The 13,231-nt window shown below is 37.7% G+C and overlaps 2 protein-coding genes across 2 annotated transcripts in view; one reads left to right on the top strand and one right to left on the bottom strand.

Moving 5' to 3' along the window:
- MDH1B (malate dehydrogenase 1B) overlaps window positions 1–1,897 on the bottom strand; it is a 39,566-nt gene extending 37,669 nt beyond the window's left edge. The window contains 1 exon segment of the mRNA XM_017893914.1: window positions 1,514–1,897. Coding sequence (XP_017749403.1) covers window positions 1,514–1,535 — 22 coding nt within the window. The 5' untranslated portion in view covers window positions 1,536–1,897.
- Window positions 1,898–2,896: 999 nt separating this feature from the next.
- FASTKD2 (FAST kinase domains 2) overlaps window positions 2,897–13,231 on the top strand; it is a 28,541-nt gene continuing 18,206 nt past the window's right edge. The window contains exons 1-6 of the mRNA XM_017893922.1: window positions 2,897–3,714; window positions 6,311–6,414; window positions 7,105–7,213; window positions 7,790–7,913; window positions 8,071–8,214; window positions 10,095–10,266. Coding sequence (XP_017749411.1) covers window positions 2,986–3,714; window positions 6,311–6,414; window positions 7,105–7,213; window positions 7,790–7,913; window positions 8,071–8,214; window positions 10,095–10,266 — 1,382 coding nt within the window. The 5' untranslated portion in view covers window positions 2,897–2,985. The remainder of the gene's footprint in view (window positions 3,715–6,310; window positions 6,415–7,104; window positions 7,214–7,789; window positions 7,914–8,070; window positions 8,215–10,094; window positions 10,267–13,231) is intronic.

Genomic DNA, 13,231 nt, shown 5'->3' with positions numbered 1-13,231 from the left:
ATTCTCAATTATCACCAAACTAGTTCTCCTTGCTGTAACCCCACTCCCAGTTACCCATGCCTAAATTGCTCCCCTCCTTTCTACCTCTTCTCTGTTACGTAATTCATTATCATCTTTCAGGTATCTGCTTAAAATCTCTCCCTCTGGGAAGCCCTTACCCGATTAAGTAAGGCCCCCTGCTATCGTTCCTATAGAACCCTGCCCTACCAATGTCATACATGCAACATTCTCTGTAAGTGTGTTTTCCACTGACTTCCCACCATACGGTTAGTCAGTGTTCAAAAACATTCTTCTGGGCCAGGTGCAGTGGTGCGTGCCTGTAATCTTGGCACTTTGGGAGGTCAAGGTGGGCAAATCACTTGAGTGTAGGAGTTGAAGACCAGCGTGGGCAACATGACAAAATGTCTACAAAAATACAAAAATTAGCTGGGTATGCTGGTGCATGCCTGTAGTCCCAGCTACTTGGGAGGCTGAGGTGGGAGGATCACTTGAGCCCAGGAGGTCAAAGCTGCAGTGAGCCATGATTGTGTCATTGCAGTTCAGCCTGGGTGACAAAGTGAGACCCTGTGTCAAAAAAAAAAAAAAAAAATCTTCTGTGGATAGTAGATGTCAATTGTGTTCAATGTATCAAAGAGATCAAATAAGTCAAAGACTAAACAGCTTCTATAAAACTCAGTGGTGACTTTAGTGACAGCAGTTTCTGTCAGGAAGCAGAAGTAGAAGCCTTCTTCCAAGATTGACTGGAAGGCATAACTGGAGATGGAAGAGCACTCTACTCTTTTAAGAAACTTTATGAGGAGAGGAGGCAGGTACCATGGATTGCTGTAATAAGAGCCTTCTCAGCTGAGTCCGTGCTGTCAACCAGCACTTTCAATCATTCTCTCCATTGCTGCCAAGACAGGCTTCCTAAAATGCAAACTCATTAAGGCTACTCTCCTGCTTAAAATTTTTCTATAATTCCTCATTGCTTTCAGGATATAGTTCAAACACCTTTGCTTGATGTACACGAAATGCAAGGACCTGGCTCCCGCTCCTGTCCTGTCCTGTCACGCCCCATATATCCAGATCTTCTGTTAGGCCAGGAGGCTTCCAGCCTCTCTGCTTTCATCTGGAATAGCCTCCTCAGCTCACACCTTCACAACTCAGCTCCTACGTTCCCCAGCCAGTTCCTTGTGTCCACCTCTCCCTCATCCCCCAAACCCAGATTAGGAGTCTACTCTCCCAGAGGCCTGTGCAGGTCTCCTTCATTGCATTAATCACACCGTATCAAAAGTACATGTTCTGTGCCCCATGAGATTGAAAGCTCCTCGAAGGCAAGGATATGTTTCCCTGCATTGCATCCCCAGTGTCCCACAGTGCTTGGCGCCCCGTGACGGTCCAGTAAATAACTTTGAATAAATCCATAGCAACGCATGGAGCGGTACGTATAGAGGCTGCCAAGCCAAGCGGCCATGGGAGGTGAGCTGTTGTTGGCGTTTTGAGCAATCTGCGGGCGGACGCGGGGATTACTCACCCGCAATGACGAATTTGGCCATGGTCGAGAGAGACTCAGAGGCAGGGACCGCGGCTTCGCGGTTTCCTGGCAACCACGCAGCCAAGGGCACGGCGCAGGCGCACTACGAAGTCTGGAGCCCAGCAGACGTTAGGTGTTTATAAAGTTAGGACTTGAATGGGTTACGTTGCGATACACCATCAAACATCGCCCTTATAAGCTCTGTGGTATCCCCGATCCCCCTAGTCATTCTCTTCCGTAAGCTTTCTTCTAAGTGTGTCCTTCAACTACAGCCGCGAACGTATGCTTTTTGACCTTTGAGGGAATCCGTAAGATCTCGTGAGAAGCGCAGCTTCTCGGGGACGCAATCATGGCCGCTCCTGTACGTAGCCACGGGGTTGTACTCTAAGGTGAGTGGAGGACGAGCATGGGCTGAGCGGCTGCCTGTATCACATCCTAGACTTTTTAATTCGCGGAGAAAGATCTCAGGAGTTGTCCCGAAATTAAGTTTAAAGGGGGTGGGTTAATGCTGGGCGGCCCAGCTGCGGAAGGAAAGGCTCTTGAAGTTGGTTCTGGGGTCTGGTGAGGCTGGCTGGTTGTACAAGGTCTTGGTCCTAAGCGCAGGTCACATGCAGACATCGCTTTCGTTTTCTGCTTCTTCTACTGAGCCGTTCTACCTGCCCAAGTCCCTATCGTTGATGATCTGGGTTCGGCCGTTGTTAAATCGTCATGTTGAAAATGATCTATCGGCCGGTCGTGGTGACTCACGCCTGTAATCCCAGCACTTTGGGAGGCCGAGGCGGGTGGATCACCTGAGGTCAGGGGTTCAGGACCAGCCTGGCCAACGTGGTGAAATTCCGTCTCTACAAAAAATACAAAAATTAGCCGGGCGTGGTGGCACACGCCTGTAATCCCAGCTTACCTGGGAGGCTGAGACAGGAGAATTGCTTGAACGTGGGAGGTGCAGGTTGCAGTGAGCCAAGATTGCGCCACTGCACTCCAGCCTGGGCGACAGAGCAAGACTCTGTCTCAAAAAAAAAAAAAAAACAAGAAAAGAAAAAAGAAAATGATCTATCAATGTTGATCCCGTAATTTTCACTGAGGACATTTCCATAACAATGCCACAAAAATCTCTCCTACAGAGAAAGCTTTATGGAACGCTTTTGCACCAGAAAAATCTCATTAATACAATGACTACTTCCAAAGTGAGCTGGCATCTTTGAAACTGGACACATTGTGGTAGATTGGAGGGAGCCCATTTTGATAAAAATACTTTTACCGTTTTATGTAAATCTTTAATGGCTCCATAGGTTCCCCATTTTCTCTTCTGTTAAATGCATTTCATATCTTTAAGTAAAAGTTTTGTTTTAATTTGTATTCTTTTAATTACTTCTTCCCCTACAGGAAAACGTGTTCTTTTCACTAGTAGAAGTGACGTTGGTTTCATATTGACAACTTTAAAGCCATTTGGAAGTGTTTCAGTGGAGAGCAAAATGAATAACAAAGCAGGCTCCTTTTTATGGAACCTTAGACAATTCAGTACATTAGTTCCAACAAGCAGAACTATGAGGCTATATCCTTTGGGACTTTGCAAACCAAAAATAGTTCATTCAAACTGGAACATTTTAAATAACTTTCATAACAGAATGCGATCAACTGATATCTTTAGATATCTCTTTCAGGATGCATTCATTTTAAAATCAGATGTTGGCTTTCAAACAAAGGGCATAAGCACTGTAACCGCCCTTAGAATTGACAGACCACTTTATGCTAAAAGACTGTTTTTTGACTCAAAGCATTCTCTTGTCTCTGTTGATAAATCTAATGATGGATTGAAAAAAGTAAACTTTCATCATGAAGTCTCCAGTGAAGATGTTCTTACCAAGGAAACAAAACCAAACCGTATCAGCAGTAGAAAACTGTCTGAGGAATGTAATTCGCTGAGTGATGTGTTAGATACATTTACAAAAGCGCCTACATTTCCTAGTAGCAACTATTTCACAGCAATGTGGACAATTGCCAAAAGACTGTCTGATGACCAGAAGCGCTTTGAAAGACGACTGATGTTTAGCCACCCTGCATTTAATCAGCTCTGTGAACATATGATGAGAGAAGCCAAGATCATGCAGTATAAGTACCTACTGTTCAGTCTTTACGCCATAGTGAAGCTTGGAATCCCTCAGAACACTCTTTTGGTACAGACTTTGCTGAGGGTGACCCAGGTAAAATGGAGATTTCATGCATTTACTTGGTTTAGAATATTTTGAAAGAATGAAGGGAAATAGATATGTAGCCTCCTTAAAAGAGACTATCAAATGGTAGTTTCCTTTATATTTATTTCTGACATATAATATATGATTTAGAGGCCTTAAGTTAGCTAGTTATTTTCTTCCTTTTGCTATGGAAATTTATGAAAGCCTTCCCCATCTACCATCCCCAGGGTTGAGTAGTGGTGAAGAAACTAAAATGAGGAGAGATGCAAGATATACAAAGAAAGCCTGGGTAGTTGAAGAAGGAGAGATGGGAAGGGGAAGGAAGAGAATTTAGTCCATGGTAGAATTGGGATTCAGGCCCAGTAGATGATGCCCAGACTGATAAGCAGAATGATAGTGAAGAGGATGGTGTTTCAAGTAGAGAGGATTGCATGCCCTACCATTCCCAGAGGAAAAGTTTGGCGAATTTGAAGAGCTGAAAGTAGTTTGGTGTAGCTGAAGCACAGAATGATGGAGTTGTATGTTTGTGGGGGTGGGAACAAGTTTTGTATATGGTGATCAAAGGTGAGGAGTGAGGGGCAAGAGGCTTGGGGCAGAACAAGAGGCTAGAAAAATAGGAACCAAATCATTAAGAACCTCTTAGGCTAGCTAAGGAGTATGCATTCATCCTGTAGGCAATGGGAGTCTGTTGAAGAATTTTAAGCAATGGGTTGACGTGCTCAAATTTGTGTTTTAGATGACTGAATGAGTGGAAAATGGATTGGAAGAAGGTTGAAATTGGAGGAAGGGAGCCATTTTTAGTCTAAAGTAGGAATGCCAGTGTCCTGTTTAATGTCACTGAAATGGTGCCAAATGTAAGGAAGGAAGGATTAGCTTGTTAATCATTTATGTTTTAAGAGTACACTGCTGACTTATAAACTCAATGTTAATGAAGTAGTTTTTTAGCCAGGTGTGGTGGCTCATGCCTGTAATCCCAGCACTTTGGGAGTCCAAGGCAGGAGGATCTCTTGAGCCCAGGAGTTTGAGACCAACCTGGGCAACATAGGGAGACTCCATCTCTACAAAAAATACAAAAATTAGCTGGGTGTGATGTACTCGCCTGTGGTCCCAGCTACTTGGGAGGCTGAGGTGGGAGTATCGCTTGAGCCTGGGAGGTTGAAGTTGCCATGAGCCATGATTGGGTGACAGAACCAGACCCTGTCTGAAAATAATAATAATAATTTTTTAAAAGACAGGAATTTCTTGGGGATAATCTGGCATATATCCTATCTTGCTATAGAATTCAAGAATTGGTTTCATAGCTATGGGAAAGTTTTTAACTTTTTACATTACTGTGATTTCCATATGTCCTTAAGGACTAACTAATTTTTATTTAGTATGTGTGTGTGTGTATTTGTTTAGACCACAGAATATCCCTGTTTATTTGTAGGCTGTGTATTAGTTCCTATGTAGTTATTTAAAAGTGACTATAATAAATCACCTTACCTGGTCAGTGATACTCTTACTAGATTTTGGACAGATATTTGCATCGGGATGACATCTTTGTTGTGAGGTATGAGTTAGTAGGTTTTTGTAGTCAAAACATCTGTATGGATGATGGTGTCTCACTGACCTGTTGGAATAATGTAAAGACATTTTAGAGGTGAAAGGACAGTGTGCCATCAGTGAATTTGTCCTTCAAACACATAGACAAGTGGTCTTTTCTTTCATAGTAGATATTGATGGAATGCTATAAAATTGTTAAGGAAACCCTTTTATAGGAAATAAACCTTTTTTTTTCTTCTAACGATAACCATTTCTTATTGTTACCTGGTTCTGACTTAAGACTTTGTGATTTGTTGTTTATGTAATGTTAGTAAAAGAGCATCTCTCTCTTCAGGCTAAGTTTCCTCAGATGTGATCTTTTGTGAGGTATATAGACTAGTTGTGATTAAACTGTACAGTACTACTAGTTAAGCTGTGTTGTTACTATTCACTTTCCAAATTATGCCCACTATTATTTCTGGAATCAAACTTAGTACCCTAAGTAAAGGGACCTGAAAGAACAATCCGTGGGGTATAAGCTTCCCTTGAGACCCAGATAGCGGTGGTAGAATGTGGCAGGAGATGTGAATTAGAAGATTCACAACTAAAGTTTCAGCTTGATACCCAGGAAAGGATCTAGGGAAATTTTAAGGGCACAACCATTTAAGGATCTTTAGAGACGGGCTAGTTACCTTCAGTACATCAGTAGTTCTTATATTCCTGCACTTTAACTGTTTTTGCCTTTGTGATGACCTTGAGTTCCAAGAAGAGGTAACAATAATGTTTAATAAAAGTTGTTTCAGAAGCAGTGGAATATAATAAATACCAAATGTGTTTTCAGTGATAATGGTGAAGGTAAAAAAGTGTTGATGTCATAAAAGGATGTGTATCAGTTAGCTGGAAAATTCAGTAAGTATGACTTTATTTCCCAAAGATGCTGTTTATTGTGGACTAACTGTAGGAATTGTTGGTTTGATACTCAATCCTTTTATTCAGTACATCAGATCAGGGGTTTTGCTTGGGTGAGATAGTTTACTATGGGCTCATCACCTGTAGTGTTTTTGAAATTATATTTCAATAGGAACGTATCAATGAGTGTGATGAGAGATGCCTTTCAGTTTTGTCGAGTGTTTTGGAGGCAATGGAGCCATGCAAGAATGTTCATGTTCTACAAATGGGATTCAGGTGAGAACTCTCTTATGCTTTCTTCATGTGGTTTTCTTTGTTCTTCTTATATCTGGAATAAAAAATTGAGATGAAAACTAAACTGCTTTCTTGAGGGGAAAAGTTGGGAAGGCTTTGTTGGTAGTTACAGTCTTTCATGCCTTATTAAACTTAAAATCCTGACTCTGGATGACATAAGGCTGGAAATACTTCTTTTAGGGTCCATAATAACAAAGATGTGAGTAACATTGAAATCTAAATTAATTTATTTTAAAACATAGTACTGATGTGGGGTAGGAGAGAATTGATATGTATATTTAATTCAGATAGTTATTCGGGGACTATGTGAGGGTTGACACTGGCCTAGCTTGAAAAGGAATTTATAAAATTGATTCAAATGATCTAATGTCATAGATTAGTGAGAGTAACACTTAATTCCCTTTTACATTGACTATGCTTAGGATATGTTACTATAATCTCCTGACATAATTTGTTCATTAGTAAAGAGAGCACAATAATGTGAGAGAAAATAGCACTATTAATAGATTGGTTCTCGATCTTTAACTACTTACACTCTCTCGGGCAGGTAGATCATTTCTCTGGGCTTCATAATCCTTGCCTGTAAGAAGGGGCTGGACCAAATGAAATTTTAAGATTTTTCTTCTGATTTGAAGATTCTATGATTTTAATATTTATTGTGTTTGCTAACAGAATACTAGTTGATCAGCAAGTTTGGAAAATAGAAGATGTCTTCACATTACAAGTTGTGATGAAGTGCATTGGTAAAGATGCACCGATTGCTCTTAAGAGGAAACTGGAGGTAAACACGTGAATTTTCTCTAGTGGATGAGATTTGAAAAAATTATTTCTTACAACCTTTTATCACTGCCTGAAGTCAGTTTTCTAGGGGGGCATTGCTGGGCTTTTAGGTTTAGCTTCGCTAAAGTGAATGAATAGAAGTACCCTTATATTTATTTATCTGTATATATACATGTATATTTATTTATCTATTTGTCTGGGTCATATTACCCAAACTTCATCCTTTTTATTTAAAAATAAAAGTTTAGGCCAGACATGGTGGCTCACACCTGTAATCCCAGCACTTTGGGATGTCAAGGGCAGGGAGATCTCTTGATCCCAGGAGTTTGAGACCAGCCTGGGTAACTGAGCAAGACCCTGTCTCTGCAAAAAAAAAAAAAAAAAAATCAAAGAATTAGCCAGGCATGGTGGTGCATGCCTGTAGTCCCAGCTACATGGGAGGCTGAGGCAGGAGGATCACTTGAGCCTGGGAGGTTGAGGCTCCAACCTGGGTGACAGCACAAGACCCTGTCTCAATAAAAATAAAAGTTTAGTTTATTTTGCCACAGATAGTAAATTAAAGTTTGTTTTTCTTTAGATGAAAGCCTTGAGGGAATTAGACAGATTTTCTGTTTTGAATAGCCAGCGCATGTTTGAGGTACTAGCTGCCATGAATCACCGATCTCTTACACTCCTGAATGAATGCAGTAAGGTGGTCCTAGGTAAGGGGAATTTTTCTTTCATCATTTGTAACACCCGAGCTGCTGTTTTAGACTATTTTGTTTTAAAACTTTGCTTTTATATGGAAAAAAGAATAAAGCATGTTGTATTCAAAACAATCTGGTAATTTTTGTTTGTTTATTTAACTCATTCTTCAAGATAATATCCATGGGTGTCCTTCAAAAATAATAATCAACATATTGCAGTCCTGCAAAGACCTCCAGTACCATAATTTAGATCTCTTCAATGGACTCGCAGAGTATGTGGCTGCAACTTTCGACATCTGGAAGTTGAAAAAAGTGAGTACATTAACAATTTAGAATCAGCCTCACAAACTTTTAAAACACATACTAATTCATTTAGCATTTTAAGTATTTCTCTTTCACCTTTACAGTAGTTAAGATACCAAAATATTCCAACTTTTGAAAACTTTAATCCTTATTCCTGTCTGGGGGCTACTTGCTAATATGAATAGTCCCCAACTTAGGATGGCTTGACTTAATATTTTTTGACTTTTTGATGTTGCAAAAGCAGTACACATTCAGTAGAAACCATACTTTGAATTTTGAATTTTGATGTTTTCCTGGGTTAGTGATATGTTGTATTATACTCTCTTTTCATGCTGGGCAGTGGCAGCAAGTCGCAGCTCCCAATCAGCTGCACAATCATGAGGATAAACAAGGCATGTTGTATTCAATAAATTACATGAGATACTCAACACTTTTATTATAATATAGGCTTTTTGTTAACTCATTTTGCCCAACTATAGGTGAATGTAAGTGTTCTAAGCATGTTTAAAGTAGGCTAGGCTAAGCTATGATGTTCAGTAAGTTGGATGTATTAAATGCATTTTGACTTAAAATATTTTCAGTTTATGGTGAGTTTGTTGGGATATACCCCACCATAAGCCAAGGACCATCTGTATACTATTCTATCTTTTGGTCATCTTTCTATTTGAAACAAAAATTTGCTCTTCTATTTGGTTTTAAAGGGTTGTATAGGCCAGGCGCGGTGGCTCACGCCTGTAATCCCAACACTTTGGGAGGTCGAGGTGGGTGGATCACTTGAGGTCAGAAGTTCGAAACCAGCCTGGCCAACATGGCGAAACCCCATCTCTACTAAAAATACAAAAATTAGCCGGGCATGGTGGCGTGTACCTGTCATCCGAGCTACTGGGGGGCTGAGGCAGGAGGACCACTTCAACCTGGGGAGGTTGCAGTGAGCTGAGATCGCACCACTGCACTCCAGCCTGGGCAATAAAGATCAAAACTCCGTCTCAGAAAAAAAAGAAAAAAGAAAAAAGGGTTGTATGGTACTTTTGTTAGATATTTAGCATCATTTCCATGTTTAAACGTTGTTCTTGTTAGATTTTGAATAATAAAGATGGGTGATGTGACAAGCTTATGGTTTTTGAAGAATAAAATGTCACTACTTAATGATCACATCCATTGTTTTATCCAGAGTAAAAGCCTTTAAAATCAGGAGCTCTGTTAAGAATATAAACATTTAATGAAGCAGTTGGTAAAAACTTCTTTTTCAATGAAATAGGTGATAACTATTAGATCTCTAGGTTCAGTTTATTTTGGAGAGTAAGGTAAATATTGAGTTTACTGTGGAAATTGGTTATGGAAAGAGAAGTAATCCTAAGTAAGAAAGATTGAGAAGGAAATTGGAGGTGAACTTGAAAGTTTATTTTAATCATAACGTTTCAGTTCCATTTTCACTTACAGATATTAATGTTAAATATAGAAATTTTGGGGTTATGTCTTACATGTTAGAATCTAGGAAGTATTTAAGTTTGGGAATGCGAGGAGTTCAAGATTGAGTTGGTCATTTTGAAAACCTTCAGAAAAGGCATATTTAAAAGTAATTTTCAGATCTGTTGTATGAAAACATATAGGAAAAGATTTATTTTAAATCAGATGGAAATACAGAAATCATTGTATGCCCAGCTTCTCAGCTTATAAAAAGATTGCTTATTAACTTAATACCCAATTCAAGAATTAATAGAACAGATTTTGTGAGGGAAAGATAATTGTTCCTTTTCAGGGAAATATTCTGTTTCAGGATATATTCTGTTGATCAGGACAGTTGAATTGCTGCTTAGATTTTTTGAGATCTAAAAAATTACTATTAGCATACTGTAATTATTAAAGAGTTTTCCCTCAATTTTCTCTTTTAAGGTTCTTTTATCCTCATTTTATTTGAAAACCTTGGCTTTCGACCTGTTGGTTTAATGGACCTGTTTATGAAGAGAATAGTAGAAGATCCTGAATCCCTAAACATGAAAAACATTCTATCTATTCTTCATACTTACTCTTCTCTCAATCATGTCTACAAATGCCAGAACAAAGAGTATGTACTTGTTTTTTTTTTTACCTTTTTTATTGACGTATAACTTATAGAAAAGGTTATAAATCATAAGCTTAATGAATTATTACAATTGAACACACCCCTAGTCATCATCCATGCCAATAAATAAAACATAATGTTCCTTACTTATTTATGAAGTTAAACAAAATTTTATTTTATATTTGCTGCCCTTTGTCTTGTTTGTTTCTTTGTTCTTTATAATATGTGAGTTAATTAATTATGGGAGTTTTCATTTCAATCCCTCCCAGCTTATCCTCTCAGCTCCTAAGTTCATAGTTCAGTTTAACTTTATGAAAAAATTGAAAATCTGTCTTTTAAAATTTTGATTTTTTTTATTATGGTAAGAACGTTTAGTAAATTTTAAAGTGTGTGGTACGATATTGCTGACTTTATTATTAACAATATAGTTAATGATATTGTACAGTGGATCTCTAGAACTTAATCATCTTGCATAGCTGAAACTTTATACCTGTTGAATAGCAGCTCCCCTATTTCCCCCTTTCCTTACCCTTGACAACCAACATTATAATCTCTGTTTCTATGACTGATCTTTTTAGATACTTTATATAAGTGGAGTCATGTGGTATTTGTCCTTCTATGACTAGCCTATTTCAGTTAGCATAATGCCCATCAAGTTGATTCATGTTGTAGCATATGGCAGGATTTCCTTCTAAGACTGAATAATATTCCATTATATGTATATATCACATTTTCTTTATCCATTCATCTGTTGATGGAGTTTAGGTTGTTTCCCTATATTGGCTATTGCAAACAATGCTGCAGTTAACATGGGAGTGCAGATGTCTCTTTGAGATTCTGATTTCAATTCTTATGAATTGAAATATATCTACAAGTGAAATCCCTGGATCATACAGGGATTCTGCTTTTACTAAGGGTTCTACTTTTATCAAATGCTTTTTTTTTAGCATCAGTTGAAATGATCATATGGTGTTTATCCTTTATTCTGTTGATATGATGTATCATATTGATTGATTTGCATATGTTGAACCATCCTTGCATCCCAGGGATAACTCCCACTTGGTCATAATGAATAATCTTTCTAATGTATTATTGAATTTGTTTTGCTAGTATTTTTTTGAGGATTTTTGCATCAATCTTCATCAGAGATATTGTGCTGTAGTTTTGGTTTGTTTGTTTGTTTGTTTATGTGTTTTTGTCTGATTTTGGTATCAGGGTAATACTGGACTTGTAGAATGAGTTTGGAAGTATTCCCTCCTTCCCTGCTTTTTGAAATAGTTTGAGTAGGATTGGTATTAGTTCTTCCTTAAATGTTTGGTAGAATTCAGCAGTGAAGCAGTTGGGTCTTGGGCTTTTCTTTACTAGGTGGTAGTTCTACTTTCACATTTTTCAAGGAACCTTCATATTGTTTTCCATGCACCATTTTGTATTCCTATCAACATTGTGCAAGGGTTCCAATTTCTACACATCTTCTCCAACACTTGTTATATTTTGTTTTGTTTTGTTTTGTTCTGTTTTTTTGATAATGGCCATCCTAACAGGTGTAAAGTGATATCTCATTGTGGTTTTGATTTGCATTTCCCTGATGATTGGTGATGTTGATCATGTTTTCACATACCTGTTGGCCATTTGTACGTCCTTTTTGGAGAAATATTTAAGTCCTTTACCTATTTTAAATCATATTATTATTTTGCTATTGAGTTACAGTTATAATATATAAACATATAAATATATATATGAAATATATATATTATGGGATGCAGAAAAGCAGTACTAACAAGAAAACTTATAGCATTTTTATATAAACTTATAGCAATAAGCATAAATATATGAGTTACAGGAGTTCCTTATGTATTTTGGATAATAACTCCTTATCATATGTATGGTTTGCAAATATTTTCTCCCATTCTGTAGGTTGCTTTTTCACTTTGTTGACTGTTTCCTTTGCTGTGCAGCTTTTTAGTTTGATATAGTTCTCCTTGTCTGTTTCTGCTTTTGTTGCTTGCACTTTTGGTATCATATCCAAAAAAATCATTACCTAACTAAACCAATGCCATGAGGCTTCTCCTACACATTTTCTTCTAGGAATTTTATAGTTTTAGGTCTTATATTTAAATCTTTAATCCATTTTGAGTTGATTTTTGTGTATGTTACAAAATAAGGTTCCAATTTTCATTCTTTTCCATGTGGATATCCAGTTTTCCCAACACCTTTTGTTGAAGAGCATATTCTTTTACTATGTGTAGTCTTGGCAGCTTTGTCTTTTTTATGCCAGTACCATACTGTTTTAATTACTGTAGCTTTGTAATATGTTTTGAAATCAGGACATGTGATACTTCTAGCTCTGTTCTTTTTCAAAATTGCTTTGGCAGTTCAGATCCCTTTGTGGTCCTATATGAATTTTAAGATTTTTTTTTTCTATTTCTGTAAAAAAATGCCATTGGGATTTTGATAGAGATTGCACTGAATCTGTAGACTGCCTGGGTTAATATGGACATTTTAACAGTATTAAGTCTTTCAATCCATGAGCACAGACTGTCCTTCCATTTATTTGTGTCTTTAATTTCTTTCATCCTTTTTTTTGTAGTTTTCAGTATACAAGTCTTTCACCTCCTTGATTAAGTTTATTCCTAAGATTTTATGCTTTTTGATACTATCATAAACAAGATTGTTTTCCCAATTTCCTTTTGAATAGTTTGTTTTAAGTGTATAGGAACACAGCAGATATTTTACTGCTTCCTTTCTGATTTGGTTGTTTTTTCTTTCTTTTCTTTTGTTTGCATAATTACTCTGGCTGAGATTTCTAGTACCTTGTTGAATAGAAGTGATGAGAGTAGGCATCCTTGTCTTGTTCCTGATCTTAGAAGAAAATATTTGTTTTTCATCATCCAATATGATGTTAGCTATGGTTATTCATATATGATCTTACTTACGGTGAGGCACATTTCTTCTTTTTTTTTTTTTTTTT

Source organism: Rhinopithecus bieti, unplaced genomic scaffold (genome assembly GCF_001698545.2).
Source record: "Rhinopithecus bieti isolate Rb0 unplaced genomic scaffold, ASM169854v2 scaffold_22522, whole genome shotgun sequence".
NCBI lineage: Eukaryota > Metazoa > Chordata > Mammalia > Primates > Cercopithecidae > Rhinopithecus > Rhinopithecus bieti.
Note: the sequence above shows the minus strand (reverse complement) of the source record. Positions and strands in the feature narration are given on the sequence as shown.